The sequence below is a fragment of the Saimiri boliviensis genome, chromosome 5 (assembly GCF_048565385.1).
Source record: "Saimiri boliviensis isolate mSaiBol1 chromosome 5, mSaiBol1.pri, whole genome shotgun sequence".
Taxonomy (NCBI): domain Eukaryota; kingdom Metazoa; phylum Chordata; class Mammalia; order Primates; family Cebidae; genus Saimiri; species Saimiri boliviensis.
Window position 1 is genome coordinate 48,357,286 of NC_133453.1, and position 22,015 is coordinate 48,379,300.

The following is a 22,015-nucleotide window of genomic DNA, read 5'->3' on the forward strand; positions in this document are numbered from 1 at the left end:
ATGTTTCCTTATTCCTCAATTTACTGTTCAGCTGATATTCAGATCATATAAAGATTCAAGTAACAATTTTCCATTAAAAAATAAAACTTTTTTTAGTTGACAAAACCTACCGAAACCTATAAAAGAAAACTTTATAAAGACAAAAGAAAAGGATCATTGAGACATTAAAAACTGGCATTTGAAGACAGCAACTATACCAGTTCTCTGGTTAGGGGAAACTCAATAAACTCGCTATTCATTAAATATTTACTTTTTACCCTAGGCAATTTAATATGTAACAAATGTAAGCGGGGAAAATGTTATGTATGTATGCATCTTTAAAATAGAGCCTAGGATTGTTTGTAAAAGAGTAAAAACAAATAATTCAGAAAACAAGACAGATAGAAGAAACTAAAATTACCTGTTGCCATAGGTATTTCCTATAGCAATGGATTAAGAAAAGCAATAATTGACCTCAACTTGGAGTATTCGCAATTTTGCTTCTTCACCTTGGTAGCATTGTTTGTGATTTCAAAAAGTTTGATGATGAACATACATCTCAAAATAAATAAATAAAAATGCATCATATTTGAACCTTTCTTTAGATTTTAGAGAGGGATTTTACATCTATAATTTCATTTGATGAAATAATGATGACCATGATTTCTTATTATCAGATAAATAGATACCAGATGGTTTTTTTTGATAAAGACTCTACATAAATGCTTTGTTACAACTTCTTCAACAGCTAGGGCTGGATGATACAATCCCTTCCTGATGGTCCTCTGTCTGTGAGCCCTGTGATATAAACCGTTTTTACAGATGGTAACTAGGAGGATAGCACACAGACAACACACCAAGAGTAGGGTTGGAAAAACATTTAGGAAAAAGTTAGAGGGAATGTCAAGGAAAGTTTTAAACATGTTGACACTGGCAATTACACATCTTACATCAACATTTCCAAAAGGTTAAAACGCAAATTATTTCTTGAAAAAGAGAAAATAAGCCATAAAAATTTAAAAATCATTCATTTGGTGGACATTATTTAATCTTGAGAATAGAGGATAATGACAAATGGGAAAGGAAGGTAAAAGAGGGAGAGTCAAGAACAAAACCTTAGCAAATGCCCATTTTAGGCCACGGGAGGTGAATACATAGCCAAGAGAAGAAAAGGAGGAATCATCAAACGGTGAGAAGAAAGGAAAAAAGACAGTATGTGCTATACATGCCTATTTCAGAGGTTAGTCACCTTAGGAAAGTGAAGAGTAATGTTATTAAGCAAAGAGATTATATCATCCGTTTTTTCTCTATTTTTCTCTCCTTTCCTTTGAGCCATTATTTTCCTGCTTAGTGTAAAAACAAGAGGTTTCACCAAAGACTATGATTTAAATATTTGTGTAGATTTAAAATATATATACCATCTAAAATTATTAATTGTCTGTATATTGACCTATACTTCAATACATAAGCAATCTTTTCATTGCTTTATTTATGAAAAAGTGACAACCCTTTGCTATTATAATTGCTTTGATTTTGTGGCTCATTTGAGTGGGTGTTCTGGTCTGAATGTTTATGTCCTCCCAAAATTGATGTAATAATGTTTTTAAATCCAAGCTGATGATATCAGTTGATGGGGTCTTTGGGAGGTTATTAAGTCATGGAGGCAAAATCTTATAAAAGAGATCTGAGAGAGACCCCTCCCCTCCTCTGCCACATGAAAACCGGCTGAAGAAACTACTATCTATGAACTAAGGGGCAGTCCCTTATCAGACACTGAATCTGCTGGCACCTGATCTTGACTTCCAAGCCTCTGTGAATGTGGGAAATAAATGTTGCTTAGCCAGTTTGTGATATTTTATTATAGCAGCTTGAGCTAACAAAGTGAGGATGGTTCGGCAGCAAAGTTAGTGGTGTAAAAACAAAGTGAGCATGGTTCGGCAGCAAAGTTAGTGGTGTAAAAACAAAGTGAGCATGGTTCGGCAGCAAAGTTAGTGGTGTAAAAACAAAGTGAGCATGGTTCGGCAGCAAAGTTACTGGTGTAAAAAAACTGTCCTTTACCATTCTGCTATGGTCTCAATGTTAGTGTCTTCCCCCAAAATTTACACATTGAAGCCTCATGCCCAATGTGATGGAATTAAAAGATGGGGCCTTTGGGAGATAATTCGGTCACAAGGGCAGAGTCTTCATGAATGGTATTAGTGTCTTTATGAAAGAAGCCCTAGAGTTACCTTATTCTTTCCACCATGGGAGAATACAGTTAGAAGGGACCATGAAAAGAGCCCTCACCAGATACTAAATCTGCCAGTGCCTGTTCTTGGACTTCCCATCCTCCAGAACCATGAAAAATAAATTTCTGTTCTTCTTAAGCTACAAAGTCTATGGTATTTTGGTATAGTGGCTATAATGATCTAAGACAATTCCCTTGGATGAATGAAAAATTTGGTTAAGCCATATAGGCAAGCTATAAATAGGGGCAAAGATGTAGCCATGGAGAGGATTTATGAGCTTATAAATTCCCCTGAGAGATAAAAGGTGTACTAAGAAGAGCCACAATCTCAACAGAGAGAACACTGCATTAGGAAAACTGCCTAAATATCTGTCCACTAGATTAGGCAAACTGCCCAACTATCTGTATAAGTTATGGCAATAGCAAAATGGCAAGTAACTTTACCTCTCTGAATATAAATGTCTTCATCTTTTCTATAAAAGAATCAGATTACATTATCTTTGTGAACTTTTCTTTTCTTTCTAATAAAGTATAATTTTTATACCCAGTAGTTAAAGAATATTTATTAAATTACAGTATGAAACGTATACAAACAGCTGTCACCGAAATTCATCTTAGCAAGAGAAGTATAATTTTTGGAGGAATATATTGATAAATATTTGACGATAGAAGACCCTAAGAGTTATAAGTAAAAGAATTCTAAATATGACAAGGGAAAAACATTGTTTTTGGCTCCATGAAAGAAGGAAGATAAATGAGATAGAATAAAGTAAATGATTTAGGGCACTTACTTTGAGATGAGTTTCTTTCCAGTCACCTCTTAAAGTCACAACAAAACCCACTAGAGTTATGAAATATTTAATGCATAGATTGCTTATGAAATGGATGAAGGAGTTCAGTTGTAAGCCCATGAGTGGTGGAGTGGGAGGGGGTGAGAAGCATATATAATCACCAAGCAGCCTAGAGCAGTATGAAGTAACAGAGGAGTAGAAGACAGTAAGATCTTGTAATTTGTAGGAATTGTGGGTAAGGCTTTGAATTCCAAAACAGAAGGAATTGAAGCTCAGGCCCAACAAAATCTTTAAGAGCAGGAAACCTCAGTATGACATCTGGCTTATGATTCTAGATTGTGAGTTGTTTCATTCCCCTACTTGAAGCCTCTTTATTTCTCTGTTGTTTTGGTAATAATGTCCAATATCATTAACATGAATTACATGACTCTGTCCCATTTAGTTCCTGCCTATTAAACAACATCATTGCTCATTGTTTCCTGGCACTTGTGTTCCTTTCTATGGGCCAGCCTCTGTATAAATCCTGGTCTGAATATTTCACTGATTCTTTACCATAAATGTTATTCTTCCCATTTCCATCTAACCCTGAATAACAAGGTCTCACCTTTTTTTTTTTTTTTTTTTTTAATCTAGTGGGCTTTCTTGATCTCTTGGAATAGATTTAATCACCTTGATTTGTGATGTTACAAAACATTTTCTAGTTCTTATCCTTCCATAATATTCCTCATGTTTTAACTTTGTCTTTGTCTTTTCTTCTAAACTATGATGGCAGAGGGCAGAGATCATGTATACCTTGTTTACCATTCTATTCCCAATATTTAGCATAGTGACTGGAACATGGTGAAAGAAAAATAAATTAGTAGAGAATCACTGATTTATAGAAATAGTGTATTATTTCAGAATCTAGAAAGGATCTGAAATAGTTTCTATGGGTTCAGACTATGACAGCCAATCATCAATCACAGGGCAGTCATGTTATATAAATGATAAAGGCAACATGAATTATGTCACTTATAAATATTAGTAGCCTAAACAGAAGGCATGTTACTTTCTATCATTTATTATATACATTATAATGTCATTTATCTAGTCATCACAAACAAATTCAGACATCTCTCTTTGTGACCACCCATTCTCTGGTTACTTGGTTTAGATTTCTTGCTCAGTTACTCTATTTTTTTTCCATCAAGAAAGTTGCAAAAGCTTCATAATTTTCCTGCCTGCTCCCTTACGATCCATCTTATACCAGGGGCATCAGTGGTCATTTTAAAACAGAAATCCAGTCTGGCTAGGCTCTGAGTAAATCCTTGAATAGTTTTTTATTATACTGTACTTAGAAAGCAGCAAGCCAAAAGTCTTGCCATGATTTATAAGACCCTGCATGATCTATTAACTCTGACTCCTGCTTACCCTCCACAACTCTTAGCATTTATTTTTTTTTTAACAAACAGTAATTAGTGCAATATATGCTAGACATTGTTCTAGTTCCTGGGATGCAGAATTCCTGCCCTCATAGAGCTTGCTTTCATGGTCAGGTTAAGCTAAATCCTCTTCACATTACTTCACAATCTACCATCTCCTCTCTGGGTCCCCTTCCGTTAATATTACCTTGATAAGTCACCAGTGAACACCACCTTCTAAATCAAGCGGCATATTTTTAACCCTTATCTTACTTTGACTCTCCAAAGCCTATAGCAAGTTGCCTACCTGCTTCTCCTATAAACACTTTGTGTTATGATTTTCCCCTATCTAAACAGCAATACCTACTCAATCCCCTATAACAGCTCACCCTCAACTCTACCTAAGCAGAAAGGAGATGTGAAAAAGCTGGGAATGAGACAGAGTCCTGAGACACTCCAATATTTAAATGAGTAAATGAAGAAAAGAATGAAGAGCTTCCTGGTCCCTAGATTAACTTACTTGACATTTTTATATATTCTACATCCTTTAGTGCAGGAGAAATCTGCGCTAATTATCCATGAAAATTTTCACAATTACATTTACTTGTCATTACTTATTCAATGTTTATCTTTGCCACTAAATCCATTTTCCTCCTAAACCCCATAAGACTGTCAAATCTTGTTCCCTACTGCATCCTCAGAGGTAGCTTGCAATCTGACTCATACAGGCATTCAAAACTGTGGAAAAAAATGAATGTATAATCCTAACACATGCATGCACACTCATCTACATACCTTTCATTGTATAGCTGTATGATTATGACACTGAAATGATGAGAAATGATCCCAAATTAACAATAAATCAATATACTGAAAATAAAAACTATCAATAAATTAGGGTTAATCCCACATCAATATAGTCTATTCTATTTATAGCAAAGATCATCGCTCTGAGAGTTAAGTATTTCTGGTATTTTACTGTTACAGTAATGTCTGCTTCCTAAATAAACTTTATCTTATCCTAGAAAATAAAGACACTGAGATAACTATTTAAAAATTATATCATAAGAATACATAAAAAAGAAGTGAAATTGAGGTTGAAAAAGAATAAATACAAGACTCTGATATGGAGATCAAAATTGTATTCTCACCTCCCTCTTGCTATAGATGGCGTTTCTTTACTTATTCCCTCCTATCATAAATTTACTGGATGTTCCGGTAACAAGTAATGTGAACCAAGAAAAAATGTGCAGAGGGGCATTTTAAGTGACAACTGGAGTAGACTTGTGTACTGCCTACATTCTTGTAACCAAGAATCATCTAATGCTGGATTCTGAGATCAATTTTGTTCAAATATACTCACAAAAATATTTTCAAAGTCACTATAATTTTTTAAATGGCCTATAAAATTATTCTGTTAACTGCTTTTTGTGTTTGTTTTTAAATTCAAAATTTACTTTTAGAGACAGTATTGAATAATGAAAGAAGTAGAACTAGGGTGTCAATATGCACTTTTTAAAACTACGTGGGTATATAGATGTATGAAACACATTTTTCCTCTTATCTAAGTTTCATAGAGATTTACAGCAATAGTGAAATAACCACAGACATAATATACAAATATTTTTTGTAATAATATATGCATTTAACACAATTTTATATTTCTTCATATATCCCCCAATCTGAAATTTAATACAACTTATTAATATAGATCTTTACTATCAATCTATATTATAGAAATATAAATTAAGTCATTTGGAAATTAACTATCATGCTTCTATAACAAATTGTTTCTTTTTTATGAAAATGGCTTACATAATATGGTGACATTTTCTTACTACTAATAAAAAGTTATTCATAAAATATGGTGTTTATCCTAAGCTTTATGAGTCTTGGAGAAGTCTTTGTACCTCCTGACACTAGGTTACATTTTGGTATAATCTTATGAGCATTTTTCTGGGATGAAGAACCTCAGCTGTTATCCACTACCCAATAATGTGATACTCTAAAATATACATATGAATAATATATTTAAAAGGGCCTAGGAGTCCACAGTTACATGAGTAATGATATTAGTGAGACTTTAAAATCAACTTTTTACATGAGGTTGTCATCTTGATGCTGAAATGAAAAAACAATAAATTTAAGATTTATTTTATGTTTTTATTAATATCATTTAGGCTTTCATATGCTCAGAACCCTTGGTAAGTGATTTTAAGGTGAGGAATCTATGGCTGAAATAACTTTCAATGGATATACCTGTAGAAATAAAATCTTAACATGATTGAACTGATGGATTGCTACCTCATATGTAAAATTTCAAAGATAACAAAATGACTACTTAACTGGCTTAAATTTGTGTTAAATCTTCTCTGAAAGTGGAGTAAAAATAAATAACATTTAAAAACTTGACTGCAATTTTAAATGTTACATGGAGATGACCCATGTCTACAGACAGATAATTATATGTTTCCAAATGTACATTTTCATGAAATGTAACTTTCCACACAGTGACAATGTTTTCCGTTTTTATATAATAAAAATATATATTGTACATCAAAATGAAGGCATTTTGTTGCTGTCAATAAAAACAACATACATCATATAGCCCTTATCTTTCAATCACATGACACTAGAAAGACAATATTTTATTAGTGAAGTAGAACTTGTTAGAGAAATAGCTTATTGTTATGGAACATGAGACTATTAATGCTGTAAATTTATCTTCACATATGTCATGTAGGATGCATTATCACCCATTAGATGCAACTGTAAGGTAAACATTAATGGAGCGATTGTTGATATCTTTTCACCACAATATCCTCCCAGTCGTGTGTGCTGAACAGATCTCTTTCATCTAAATTGGTAGACCACTCCAGAAGATATGCAATTAAGAAATGTGCTATTCCAATGCATTAAAGTACAAGCCAATGCAAGTTAATAGCATCCATTTCCAGTACAACTTGGCAAGTGAGAGAATGTACACAATAAGGAAGTGATTGCTTACACTGTAATAACTGATATTTACAATACATATATTATAGCTAGAGAACCTTTCTTTCAGCTCTTTGTAGTCATCTTGACAACTCAAAAGGTAAGTTTATTTTTACAGGGCATTGAATTCTCAGAAAACATTAGGTAAATCTTTTAACATTAATTCCCAGATCTTTCAAATGGAAATAAAAACACCTGTCTTTTAAGGAAGGTGAGAGATATTAAACAGTTTTATAAGAAACAAGTGCTGTGTAAATATTTTTAATGTTATCACTAATAAAGAGCTGACCTACTAAAAGTATATTTGGTCATAATATTAACAGTGGCTTTTTTCTGTATTCACCAGTGACATATATTACCTCACCTATTCACTAAATCACAAATATCTTAAAGATACATGTCAGCTACAAAACACTTCCAAAAGTGTTTAAAATCTCTAAATTCTTGTATAACTCACATAAAAGGAAATCAAAGTAAAATTTTCAATGAAATGAAGAATTATAAAGAAAACGACTATTATCTACTTAGACAAAATATCTTAGTTGTATTTAAAATCTGTGAACTTATCTTTTAAAGTTTCCTAGTTTTATGGACTTCATTAGTTCACATATAAAAACAGAAAATTTCATATGTAATATAATATATAAAATACTTAATCCTAACACAGATCCATCTTAAATCTACCCTGGTCTAGAATTAGAAGTAATTTCTTAATCCAGAGTGTGTGGAGCTGGGACTACTGGAGAAAAGGTTTGCCAGTAATTGTGATGGATGCTGATTTAGGATTTGACAACAAAAATCAAATGGCATAAACTTATTTTGCTTTGTACATAGTAAATAACAAATAATACCTGCCTTGTTGCAGAGCATCTTACCGATAATAAATCTTATTTAATCCTCACATTCTTGCATATATAATGAAATTGAGTATCAGGAAGATGAGGCTTACACAATCACAAGGATCAGAGCCAGAACATGAAACCAGATAAAGCTGTTTGGGGTATAATTGTATATCCATAGCTAACTGTCACATAGGAAAATTTAAAAAAGAAAAACAGCCATTTTTAATAACAAACTTTCTATAAGTGAAAAAGAAAATATTTTTTAATTTTTATTTTAAGCTCAGGGGTATATGTGCAGGTTTATTATATAGGTAAACTTGTGTCATCGGGGTTTGTGAACAGAAAAGAAAGTTTCTACAACTGAAAAAAAAGATTTAGCTTTGTAGGAGAAAAGAGCTAATTCACTTGATCTATGCTGGTGTGTCATGTTAAACACTGTTTTTGTATGTCTAATAGATGCATCCACCGTGATATGATATAATTAAACTTCTTTGAAAATAATTAAAGGTAAATCCACATAACATTAATATATAATAAAGTAACTAATATTGCATTAGATTTTATGGTTATCATGTATTACGACAGCAAATGAACAAAAAGAGCTTGTAAGAAATCATGTTTCAACTGCATCATTTGTTTACAAGTGTACACGAAGTAAATTTGAAATCTATTTCTAATAAGGTACACATTAAACATGTTTCTCACTGAGAGTAGTTAAGAGTGAAAATGTAAGCCTTTGTTTGGCTAGCTAACTCAGTATTTCCCAGTACATGCATAAAAATGTTCTCCCTGTGGCCTTTACTCTTTTGGTTGGGCAATGAGGTAGACATCTTCATTGCAAAGACAGGATATTATGTGTTATAATTGCATTAAATTTTAATTTCAAAATAAAATAAACATCCATAAACAGGGCACTGAATAAATGATGAGACATGCAACATGGCATTCTATCAACTCAAATGAAGCAGATATCCTTGTGTTTCTTAAATGAATAAAGCAAGAAATAGAACAGTATATGGTAAGAGCTCATTTGTAAATCAAACAGACACACACACACACACACACACACACACACACACACACATATATATATATATAAAAAGAGAGAGAGAATACGACAGGATGATAGGCCTGGACAAATCTGAAAGGATTCTCAAAAGACTACTGACAGCAGATACATCTGTGGAGTGAGATCTGAGGCTAAAAAGTCAGGATTATTCTGTATAAACTCTTTGTGACTTAAAATTTTGAGTTGTTTATAATGTGTAGAAATATACATGTGTTTATATATATATACCCACATTATGTATATATTATATGCATGCATGTATAAGCATGTGTGGGTGTCTATGTGTCTATGTGTACAGGCATACCTTGGAGGTATTATTGGTTAATTTCCAGACTACCACAATAAGGTTTGTCATACAAATGTCTTGGATTCCCAGAGCATATGAAAGTTATGTTTACACTGCACTGTTGTCTATTACATATTCAATAGCATTATAGCTAAAAAATAATATGCATACCTTGATTTAAAAATACTTTATTGCTTAAAAATGCTAACAATCATCTGAGTCTTCAGTAAGTCATAATCTTTTTGCTGGTAGAGAGTCTTGCCTCAATGTTGATGGCTGCTGATGATCAGGGTCGTGGTTGCTGAAAGCTGAGGTGGCTGTTGAAATTTGTTAAAATAAGACTACAATAAAGTTTGAGAAGTTTGCCGCAATGACTCTCTTTCATGAAATATTTCTCTGTAGCATCTGATTCTGTTTAGTAACATTTTACTCGCAGTTGAAGTCAATCCTCTCAAACTCTGCCACTGCTTTATCAACTAAGTTGTCACTTCAACAATGTTCACAGAATCTTTTCTAGGGGTAGATTTCATCTCAAGAGTCAACTTTCTTTGCTCTTCCATAAGTGACTCCTCATCCATTCAAATTTCTTCATGAGATTGCAGCAATTCAGTCCCATCTTCAGGCTCCACTTCTAATTCTAGTTCTCATGTGATTTCCGCCACATCTGCAGTTACTTCCTCCACTGAAGTCCTGAGCACAATTCACCAAAAGAGATGTAATAATATTGTACAAGTTTAAAATATTGTGAGAATTACTATTTGCATCAGTGTATGTCAGATCCCCAAATATCACCTGCTACCTACTTTCTCTTTCATTTGAAAACCTCAAATTTTACAGCAAGACAATTTTTACTTATTTGTTTTATAGTCTGATGAATTCCTGACATGAAGCAATGGGAATACAAAGATAGCAGAAATCTAATAAAACAGCCCCAAAACACAAATAACATACTCTCATAGTGAGGCGATAAAACCAATGACCACCCCTGAGGGAACACATAGGCAGAAGATGTGAAGAGTTAAAATTTACTGTCCTTTGCTTTGGCAACCTCTGATGTGCTCTACTCTTCACATTTTCAGTGCTGGACTTCGACTCTAAAATAGGTCTTGCCAATAAAAGAAGGGGTAAAAGAACTTCTGGTTTATTCCAAGGGGATTTCATTACCATTCCTGGTAATAATGTAAATAGGTGCATTCTTTTCAAAGTGTGTTGATTAATACACTTAGTTTTAACGTTTTAATTTAATTTGCAGTTATTTGCTGCATACCAACTATGTATATGTCAATGTGCTACATCTTGGTATATACTTATATGAAGAATGATGTACCTGAGCAAAAATTAAAGATCTTTAAAATTCAACATTATTTGACTATTACATATAAAAGCAAATCTAGTTGGGCACTGTGGCTTACACCGGTAATCCCAACATTTTTGGAAGCTGCAGCAGGAGGACTGCTTGAGGTCAGGCTGGAGACCAGCCTAGGAAACACAGTGAGAACCCATTTCTACAAAATACTTAAAAATTAGCTGGACATGGTGGAGCCCAGGAGTTTGAGGTGCAGTAAGCTATGATAGTGCCACCGTGTTCCAGCCTGGAAAACAGAGCAAGCCTCAGGCCTTGTCTCAAAAAACAAAACAAAACAAAAAAGTACATCTTACATATGAAAGTCAGATAATTTATATAATTATGAATAAACTAGTTCTATAGTTCATTAGAAATCTCACTTGCTATATAGGTATCTCTCATTTTTAGATGTACTAAAATATATAATTTTACAATAATACATATGTAATATATTGTAGACATCTATTATAGATAAATGCAATCTATAAACACTTATATCCAAGATGGGAATGGTAGGATTACAGAGAAAACTAGTCCATGCAGAAAAAGAAGGATGTAAACAGCTAAAGTAAAAAATAGAGATGCCACCCCAGAAAGATTAAATGTGTGCCTTAACTCCTGATGATTTTCTACATAGATTTTAGTCCTTCCTATAATCTATGTCTTTACTCCATTAGAGTTCCACAATATATTCTTTCTCTTTTTACACCACGTTTCTTTGTTAACTAAGTAATAAAATGAACTCTGGCTAAGACAATACATACAGGCTCAGAGAAACTAAGTAACTTGCTCATGGACACCCAGCTTTTAAGTGTCAAGGCAAAGACTACAACTCAGATACTCACAGCTGCCTGGCCCCTATCATGTGATCTTGTCATGTCATTTTATTGGAAGTTCTAATAATCATTAGCAAGTGGCTAGGTCAGATTTATGCTACAAGTAGATAAGTACAGACATGTAAAGAAGTCAATTAAATTGTATTTTAAATATTGTGAATTTTCTATTTTAACTTGTTCAATAATATGACTCAGATTTTTGGAAAATAGTGTTATCAGACACAATCTGTATCTGATTCCATGTTACAAACACTGCTAAGGAAAGGACAGTATCCAGAAGATTTTATATAAGGTAAAATAGAGGAAGATTTTTAAAGGCTATAACATGGTGGGGTACAGGAAAGACTAACATTTTAATCACTTTCCAAAAATGCTTATGATGTCAGGATACATTACCTCAGAAGACAGAGTTGTGGAACACTTACACTACTAATGTAAAGAAGACCTGATTATGAGCTGCCTTCACTGCTAAAAAGGTAAGTCAAAGGGGATGACCAGTCCTGGCACTTAAAATGACAACGCAACTTTTCAAAAGGCTCATTTATTCCTTAAACTATTGCTACTAATGAAGTAATACATGGAAATCCTTTGCCATAGTTCATTGTAGTGGTTTCTTGCTAAAAGGGATTCATGATCAAATAATATTAGAAAATATGAGTTCAATAAAGTTAAACAGGTGTTTAGTTTTTCTTGATGTGTTCTGGTTTGATTTTACTGCAGGGCTCCTCAGAGCCTTTAATGTGTAAATGCGTGTTGTGAAGCTGCAAGTGAGCAACGTTTATATATTGCTTTCCTAAATATTGTATGAAAGAAGTTCCTCCCCTCCATTTTCATTCATTCATTCACTTTATTTATTTATTTATTTATTTATTTATTTATTTATTTATTTATTTTAGAAGAATTACATGTGGGTAGAAGAAGAGCAGCAGCAAAGTGGCTGGAAACATTAATGCTCCCAGGGTCTGTTCTACCACTTACAAGTAACTTGGAGGAAAAAAAAATCAATGTCACAGATAAGAGAAGGAGAAATGAATGAGGCTTATGGTATGAAATAAATGAGTAAAATGCTCAGAATATGCGATACTGGGATGGTGCTAATAGCACAAATTGAAAAGAACCACCTTTACTGAGTCTTTTTACAAAGCCAGAGAATAGCGTTATTTCTAATTTTGCCCAATAGAAGCCATAGGTAGCCAGAGAGACATGAAAGGTAGTTTATTTCCAAAGTGATCCTAGCTCCTGTTTCTGACTCCAGAAAATAAATTTCAAAATAAGTTTGAAGAAAAGTATTAGGCTAAGCCCTAAGAAGGCTATGATTATAATAATTGCAATGGAAAATGACTTGAATTTATAAATAAAAAGACACCAGATTGTATAGAGATGACTACTGCTTATTAAATCTAGGTCTCTTCCAATAACAGTTCTTTCTTTTTTCTAAACTACTGGCAGGCTAGTGGCAAACATTAACTGGTTCAGATTGCTTTGGCTAGACATGTTAATATTCTTTGGTGAGATGTGTGTTTTACAAGTTTTAACTGAGAAAAAAAGTATTTTATCTTCTGAAACTTGGCTATTTGAGTAATAAAAAAATAGCCACTTACTTTCCCCAGGCTAGTAGTTCTCAACCATGGCTATGTATTTCTCCAGGAAAACATATATATATTACATATGTATTATATACATATGTTATATATACATATATGTTATATATATAATATATATGTTATATATAACATATATATATAAAACATATATATGTACTACATATATATATACATATATATACACACACACATATATATATATATAGTACCAATACCAAAAAATATATCAATGCGTCTATGCTTCTGTGTTACTCCTAGGGATTCCAGGTCTTTGGATAGGAACTTGCATCAGTATTCTTTAATTCTCCAGGTGACTGTGATGTGGCATCATGACTGAGGCCCACTGCCCTAAGGTGAAATAAACTTAAGGCATAGGGAAACTTTTACATCATAAAATTATTTCTTTTAATCACAGCTCATTGCTTATATGTTATTTACTATTGTAGAAAAGGGTGAAAAATAGCTAATTTAATTATTCCTAGCTTAAAAATGTATCCAAAAACAAAGATGACTTCTCTGAAACATTGTTGGTATCATTTGATCTATAAATAATGTTCTAATACATTTACTACATATTGATATATACGTTTTTGTATGAATATTATACATTAAAACTAAGGAAATAATGATTTAGGATATTCTATCTATATCTCTCTAAAGTAGGCTAGAAATTAAGGCATGAGGTTAGAAATTATACTGTACTTAATTATCAATAATCAACTTACCATATACTTCGATATCACATACATTTAACTTTAATTTGTACATCTTCAATTATTTTTAATTATATGTGTAAATACAACTACACACAACTTTATTTATTTACTCATACCTTCATTTACTTATTTATACAGGACTTCCCCTCAAAGCCATTACCATTAAACCATACTTTTTATCTGAATTTTCAGAACAAGCTCAGGAGGTAGGTGTTGTTATTACTCACATTTTACAAATCAGGAAATTGTCTACAGTCACGAATTTAGTGTGTCAGATATATTAGAACCTTAATACATATTTGGTGGACATATGCATAAAAACAGAGAGACAGACATGTACAACAGCTAATCTTTCCACTGAGTATAAGGCTTGAACCTGTCTTAGAAACCTCTCTGTGAAAACTGAGCTAAAGTCTAGGTATCCTTTCATTCATCATATAGGTACAGGTGGTATCTTTATTCCCCAACAAGGCTGAATATTAAAATATGGATCCCAGGGCCCAACTCTAGATTTTCTGAATCCGTGATAGTGGGACTTGGAATTTGTCTATTGTTTTAAAGTTTCTCAAGGAATTCATATGATCAATCAGGTTCAATAATCACTGGATCTCACTGCTGAATTTTGAAAATTAAAGTTTGAGTCTTACTGCTACTCCATAGAAAGGGCAGACAAAGAAGCATCATGGACAGAACTGGTAAGTTCCCAGCTAGTTTCCCCTCTCAGAAGCTAACAGGCAGCAATACAGCAGAAAGTAGTGACTTAGGTCTTTTGCTCTCAAGTCAGAGAGAATTTCACAGAGTCCCAACAATGTCACTGGATAGATTTGTTTCATGGGGCAAATTGCCTGATGCTTTCAAAGCCATATTCCTTTTCTATAAAATGAGATAACAATATTGTTTGTTTCATAGAGGTGTTGTAAAGATTAAATAAAAAGAGTATGTTCTATCCTGCATGGCACAATGCCTGACACCTAAGAAGCAAAAGATACATTTTGCCTTTATTGAAGCAATCAGAAAGTATGAAATCATGAAGGAGATAGAGCTCTGACTGGCAGTGTATCTTATTTTCCCAGGTTCATTTATTTATCTTAAACTATTATGGTTGTAGAATAACTCCCAAGTCCCCCTCCACTTAAGCTGTGAATAATCTCACACTTTATAATGATGTTGTTTCCATGTGAAAAAAAATGTTTTTAAGTTTTCTGGAGACAATATCTCTGTGCTATTTATATTGAAAAATCTAACAACTGAACTCTACCCCTCTCCATCAATGCTAGAGTGTGTATGCCACAAATAAAGTGTTCCAGCTCAAGAAGATTGAAAGTAAATATAATATAGTATGTTAAAATAAGAATTTTGCAAATGCATGGTATGATTATGTCATATTACTTGTAATCATATAATATGCAATGCAAAGTACAATTCATAGACCTAGTCTTGAATTTAATTCTAATGAGTAAACTGATTTCACCCTGTTAGGGAAAAGTTAAAGCACTAATCCAATTGCTAATGTAGTCTAGTCTACTTTGGTACCTAGTGGCGACTCTAAATATTATATATATTTTTATTTATCTATTGAATAATACAATTCTCTGTTCAGTGAGTGATGTTATTCTGCCACTTGGTGGTGCTTGCCAGTTTCAGAATTTGTTTCTTGGTGGCACTATAACACTAAGTACACAGTACGTGGAACAAAATTGCAGCATTCCTATTGAAAAGGCTTTGCTTCAAATTGTTTTAATAATTTAAAGGACCTCTGTGGAAGCAACTGCATTTGTTAACCAGTCACAACCAGTAATTAACTCCACTGGAGTTTTAAGTCACTTTTGGCAAAACGTCTTAGGAAGAGTATATATTATGAGAAAGTATGCCAAAAATTTACTTAGCAGAAAATTCAATAACAGTTTTCCTCTGCTAAGAGGTTCTCTAAAATTCTACTTACATAGCCAAGCTCTGAAATCCTAGCAGGTTCTGTTTCATTATCATAATTACTGCGTAAACACTTTTAAGGACTTTGCCTTTAGTTTCAAGCGTGACTTATTTTCATAAGCCTGGTTGGTTACCACACCAGCCTTGCTACGGAAAATGACATGTTCTCACTCTGTGCTTAGAGTTGTTAAATCTTGATCTACATTTATGTTGTCTTCTCTGCCGAAAGCCTGTAGCGAAAGAAATCTCTAATTCCTTGTTTTGCAGTATCAGTTGGCAGGCCTATCTAATGGGTATTCCGTTTCCTTAAAGAATTTAGCTGCTCTGTCTAGAAACCGATTTTTCTGATGCCTCCAACGTCTGGCCAAATTGATCTGTTTTAATGGAGTCTTCATCGGTGAGGAGCGAGAAGCCACTGACTAGAATGCTGGGATCTGCTGCTTAATTGCCAGGAGTGAGAGACACTGAGATTCAGAAATCTTTGGAGGTGGGAGGGGAGAGGGATAGTCTCGGACGGAGGCGGAGATGTAAGATAAAGGGATGGGTTTCACACAGGAAAAAAAAAGAGATTTCTTGGAGGCACTGAGGTGCTGCACGATCACATCTCTCAAAGGAGAAGTTAAAAAGCAAGGAAGTGGGAGGAGGTTGGAGGTTAAAGTACTTAAAAGGATTACTCGGGTACAATTTGTTTTTCTGGTGGTGTCTGTAAAGGACAGACAGTCCCCGTTTTCCAAGTATATTAATGCCTCTTTTAGGTGATTGGGAATGGACACTAATTGCCAGTTAAATGTTATCAAATGCTCTCCTAAATTCAGGGGACATAGAGGGGCACAAAAAGAAATTTTAAATAGAGATAAAAAGGGAGAATCTGGAGGATTTTGAAAGCGGGAGGGAGAAGGAGGAGGAGGAATACAAGAGAGGAATAGAGAAGAGCGAAGAGGGAAAAAAAAAATCAGGAGTCATTGAATAATCACACACAAAAAGGAAAAGTCTTCCCCGTGAGGCATCCAAAACACAGACTGCAATAGTGACCCCAGTCACGGAAGAAAGATGCTTCTCTCCACCCTTGTCCCGGAAAGCTTTCGGTCCCGTTACTGGCGACTAAAATGCCATTAGGCTAAAGCGAGTGTCTAACTGCGTGAAGAATGCAGCAGGCGGAAGGCGGGTCCCGCTATGCCGTTTGCCCCGTGCCCGCCGGAGCGAATGAAAGACAAGCGCAAAGCCAGCGACTCCTGCCGAGTCAGACCTTCCCGCGTCGCCCCAGGTCCCCGGCCATCCGGCAGAGACCCGCGGAAGGCGCCCAGGGCCACTGCCTGCGCCACCGAACGGAGCCCGCTCTCCCCTTCCCGGACGCCGCTTCCCGGCGGATGCGCCCCGCCACCCACCCCCGGCGCCTGCCGAGGAGCCTTTCTCTTCCTCTCAGACCACCGGACCCGACCAAATCTGAGCTTCCAAACACGTGTGACGGCACCTCCCAGGTGGTCACACTAATAGGCTACAGGCTGGAGAGGAGCGGGTGATGGCGAGAGGGATTCAAACCTCCGGCGGCTCGGGCCGGGTCGGAGCTGGGGTGAGGGGCTGGGAGGAGAGAGGGGAGCCGAGAGAAAGAAGGGGGGAGCCCCTGCGGATGGCTGGGCGAGCAGCCTCGGGGTTGCAGGCTCCTGCGGGAGATGCTGCTGCTGCTTCCAGGCCGGCCAGAGCGGTTCTCTCACCCTCGCCTCCCTGCACAGCCCTAGAGAAACGTCCCCGGCCTCTCCGCCGCGGCACTCCCAGCCTGCAGCCCCCTACAGCCTAGGCGGCGCGCTGCCGCACGCCGGAGCCCCGGGCGCCGGCAGGACGCCCTCTCCGCGGCTGGCTCGCCCCTCTCTGCCCTGCTGCCGCCGCTGCTCCGACACCTCCGCCCCCACCATCTCCAGCCCGGGGAGACGCCACCCAGCCGCGCGGCCGGCGCTCGCAGCCCCGGGTCACGCGCGAAGAGGGCCGCTGGTCCGGACCCCGCGCTCGGTAGGGGGCGTCCTGGAGCGGAGAGTGAGGCGAGTGGTATCTGAGCGTGCGGGTGGCCCACCCTGAAACCCGAGCTTCTCACTTGAGCCGTCCCAGCCTAGCCGCACTCGGGCCAGCGCCTGGCGAGCGAGCCCATCTGTGGCTTCTGCGGCCGCCTCCACCTCGCATCCGCGCACCTCCTCGCCGACCCCTCCCTCCCGGGACCTGCAGCCCGCTCCACCAATCAGAGCCCGAGTGCCTCTTCCCACGTGACCCCGGGCGGGCTGAGGACCTGCTGCTTCCCAAACGCCAGAGGGATGCGGGCGGCAGAGCGCGAGAGGCGGCAGCCGGGCTGCGGGGCGCCTTGACTTTCCCTCCACCCTGCCTCCTCGGGCTCCGCTGCTCTGCCCCTGGACTCCCGTCTGCTCCTGTCCTCGGGCTTCCCAGAGCTCCCTCCTTATGGCAGCAGCTTCCCGCGTCTCCGGCACAGCTTCTCAGCGGACGACCCTCTCGCTCCCGGGGCTGAGCCGGGTCCCTGGATGTTGCTGAAACTCTCGAGATCATGCGCGGGTTTGGCTGCTGCTTCCCCGCCGGGTGCCACTGCCACGGCCGCCGCCTCTGCTGCCGCCGTCCGCGGGATGCTCAGTAGCCCTCTGCCCGGCCCCCGCGATCCTGTGTTCCTCGGAAGCCGTTTGCTGCTGCAGAGTTGCGCGAACTAGTCATGGTGCTGTGGGAGTCCCCGCGGCAGTGCAGCAGCTGGACACTTTGCGAGGGCTTTTGCTGGCTGCTGCTGCTGCCCGTCATGCTACTCATCGTAGCCCGCCCGGTGAAGCTCGCTGCTTTCCCTACCTCCTTAAGTGACTGTCAAACGCCCACCGGCTGGAACTGCTCTGGTAAGTCCAGAACCCCTGTCCCCGACCCCTTAACCCCGCAGAAGAACACGCTTATCCAGCACAGACCGCGTCTCCTCAGTCCCTCATCTCCTACCGTCCTAAACCCCTAAGACCACCCACCTCTATCCAGAGAAACGCGGGGAACTGTTTCAGGCCGGGGGGTGGGGGGTGGTTCTGGGATGGGTAGAAAGTGCAGGTGTAGCAGGAAACCTTTGCAGGCTTGCGCTTACATCGGAGCTGCGAGAATTTTGAGAAATATCAAACTGAATGGTTTTTTTGGTTCACTAAAAAGAGCACCAATCCTAACGGGAAACACTAAAACAGAAGCTTTATCATCATTAAAGAAAAAAGTGTGGCTAGGATGAGGAAGAAATAACTTTATAAGAAAGAATGAGCGAGAAAGCAATAAATCAAATGGTGACTGCAGGGGAATCGCTGATTCCTGGCAGAGGTGCCATGAGGGCGCACTGGTCTCCCATTCAAGACCAGGTCACACAGATTCTAAAGGAGCTGGGTTTCAAGACAATCTCTTTCTATCTCTCTCTCTCTCTCTCTCTCTCTCTCTCTCTCTCTCTCTCTCTCTCGTCCCCCTATCCCTTTTCTCTCCTAGCCTGCAAAAGACATTGGTTTTGCAGTCCAGATATGCCCCTTTCTTGCTTCCCTGAGCTTCAAGGTGGTAGAGGGGAGTTGAGAACAACACTTTGCGGGTCTCCCAGGCGGGAATGGGCATGACCGAGACTGGTCAGGCTCCCTGTAGGCAAGCCAAGGGCGGTACTGACCTCAATGGGCGCTGACTCCTCCATTTCTGGACAAGCTTCCGTGGAGTGGGTCAGGAGCTTTTCTTGCTTGCTCGGTTCCTTCAAATTCTGACGGCGAGAGCTTGGCAGGCTTCTCTCTGCTGAAGCTTCCTAATTAAATAGGGCCCGAGGATGGGAGTTGCTACACTCCTAGCTGGCATAGCATTTGGGTTTGACAGCCTGTAGTATACCGGGCGGAATTGTGGTGTGATTTCCTTGGCATTTTAAACTCCGTTAACATGCCTAGGTATTGTCCCTTAGGTGTGGTCTGTTCTAGTTTTAGCAAGTGTGTATGTAATTTTTCATCTTCTGTAAATATAATTCTGCTGTAGTTAAATCTGGTTCTGAATAAAGTGGCTTTCAAGGATGTATGTGAGCTGAAGTGTATGTAACTTTTGAGAGGAGGGAATGACCAACTGTAACTCATAGGTGAAAGCATGTATAGTACCTAGTTATTACTGATGTAAATGCCAAAAGGAAAGTTATTATGCATTCTTCTAATTTATCCTTTACAAAGACAAGTTGATATTTGCAACTCTGTTAGATTTGGGTCAATGGATTGTTCTGTTTTTGGCAGTTTCTAAATTTGGCATTTTTATAAAACTCAACATGTTTCTATAACTTCTTGATTCATGCATACCTGTGTGTTGTTTTTGAAAGAATAAGTTTCACTTTGCTAGTGCATAATCACTTTTTAGATCCTTTATTATAGTAACAATTATGAGCCTGCAAAATCAATGTTTGGAAATGTTGATGGCTTTGTAGTCCAACACAGACTGGTTTGCTTCATCCTTACCTCTTGCATTGTTTTAGGAAATAACTAACTTAAATGTGAAGTTGAGATTTGCAATCAAGAAATTCAATATTAGCCAGATATGTTAAAGGGGACTGCATAAACTAAAAAGAATAAGCTGGTTTTGCAGATAGTTTGTCAAGAACTTGGCACCCCGCTCCCACCCCTGTTAACTTAGAGGTGATCAATCTTCATTTGAACTAAACAGACCATCACGGAAAACACTGTGCCTGTTTATCTTTATTATTGGGGCTTTGTTTCCTCTTTGTCTGGATAAATTTCAAGTAAGGGGTTGTTTCAGTCTTTGAAGCAAAAGAACAATTAAAGATGGGGCAATGATAAATGGACGTTCAGAGATCACTAGCTCTTTTCCAAAATGTGGAGTTTTGGTTATAAATGTTGTCCACCTAATGAGCAAAAAACAAACAAACAAAAAATAGAGGGCAAATGTTAAGCTTTCATTCACCACTCTCAGTATTAACACAAGCTTTAAAAAATAGCAGTATCAGAAAAGGATATTAAAGGAGAATTGACTAGAAAAGAATTGTGGGAAATAGAAACGAGTATTGATCACTTAACTAGATTTTTAGGTTATCAGTAGACAGTGACCTTGCAGTACAGCTGTAGTTGCTGGATTTAAAAATTAGGACAGGTATTTTAATGCTTCAAGATAGTGCTTTTTTATTAAAAATCTGTAACATTTTTTAATGACTGGAGTGTTCTCTTTAAATTTGAGGTTATGATGACAGAGAAAATGATCTCTTTCTCTGTGACACCAACACCTGTAAATTTGATGGGGAATGTTTAAGAATTGGAGACACTGTGACTTGCGTCTGTCAGTTCAAGGTAAGAAGTCTTATATTTGCAGCTTCTAATTCATTAACGAGACTGCAAAGCAGGGATCTCCCTTTACAGCCTATCACTTGGAAATTTATAGCTGTGCAAGATAAGAGGGAAGCTGGCACTAAGCAAAAGTACTGGCAAGAGAGCCAACTGATGTCAAGAAGACATATGCTTTTTGGAGAAATGTATATGCCAAAGTTATAAATGCCACTGGAGGTAGAAAGCTTCAGGTTGTGCTTTTAGGATGTCAAAGGAAGGTTATGTTTCTCTGACCCTTATAGCCTGTACTTTAAAAGTGAATTGACTGGGGATAATAGTCAAAATAGGGGTAAGAAGTATTGACTTATGCTTTTGTTCTTTTTGATTGGAGCTATCATGCTTTTATTTTATTGCCATCTGTTTTAATGGTCTTGGCTTTCATTATCCTGGCAACCTGACTAGGTTTTTAAATCAACTCCTTATTAGTGTAACTTCAAAACTTTACTCTAATTTGGAAATCGTGAAACTTATTGATTAATATATGTCAACTTTTTCATGGGTACCACATTCAATCAGAACTGATTCCCCCAGGAATCCAAAAGAGTATTTAGAACCAAGTCATTTAATGAACATGAGAAAGCTGTACTTTTTCTTGTGTTAATTTCTTTTAACTGACAGAGAAAGAAATTGCAGTACTGGCATCATCAAA

At 37.4% G+C, this 22,015-nt stretch overlaps 1 protein-coding gene across 1 annotated transcript in view; it reads left to right on the plus strand.

The window, feature by feature from the left end:
• The first annotated feature begins 18,169 nt into the window (after positions 1 to 18,169).
• Positions 18,170 to 22,015, plus strand: part of TMEFF2 (transmembrane protein with EGF like and two follistatin like domains 2) — a 260,153-nt gene continuing 256,307 nt past the window's right edge. The window contains exons 1-2 of the mRNA XM_003940807.4: positions 18,170 to 18,894; positions 21,221 to 21,330. Of these exons, the coding sequence (XP_003940856.1) occupies positions 18,723 to 18,894; positions 21,221 to 21,330 (282 nt within the window). The 5' untranslated portion in view covers positions 18,170 to 18,722. The remainder of the gene's footprint in view (positions 18,895 to 21,220; positions 21,331 to 22,015) is intronic.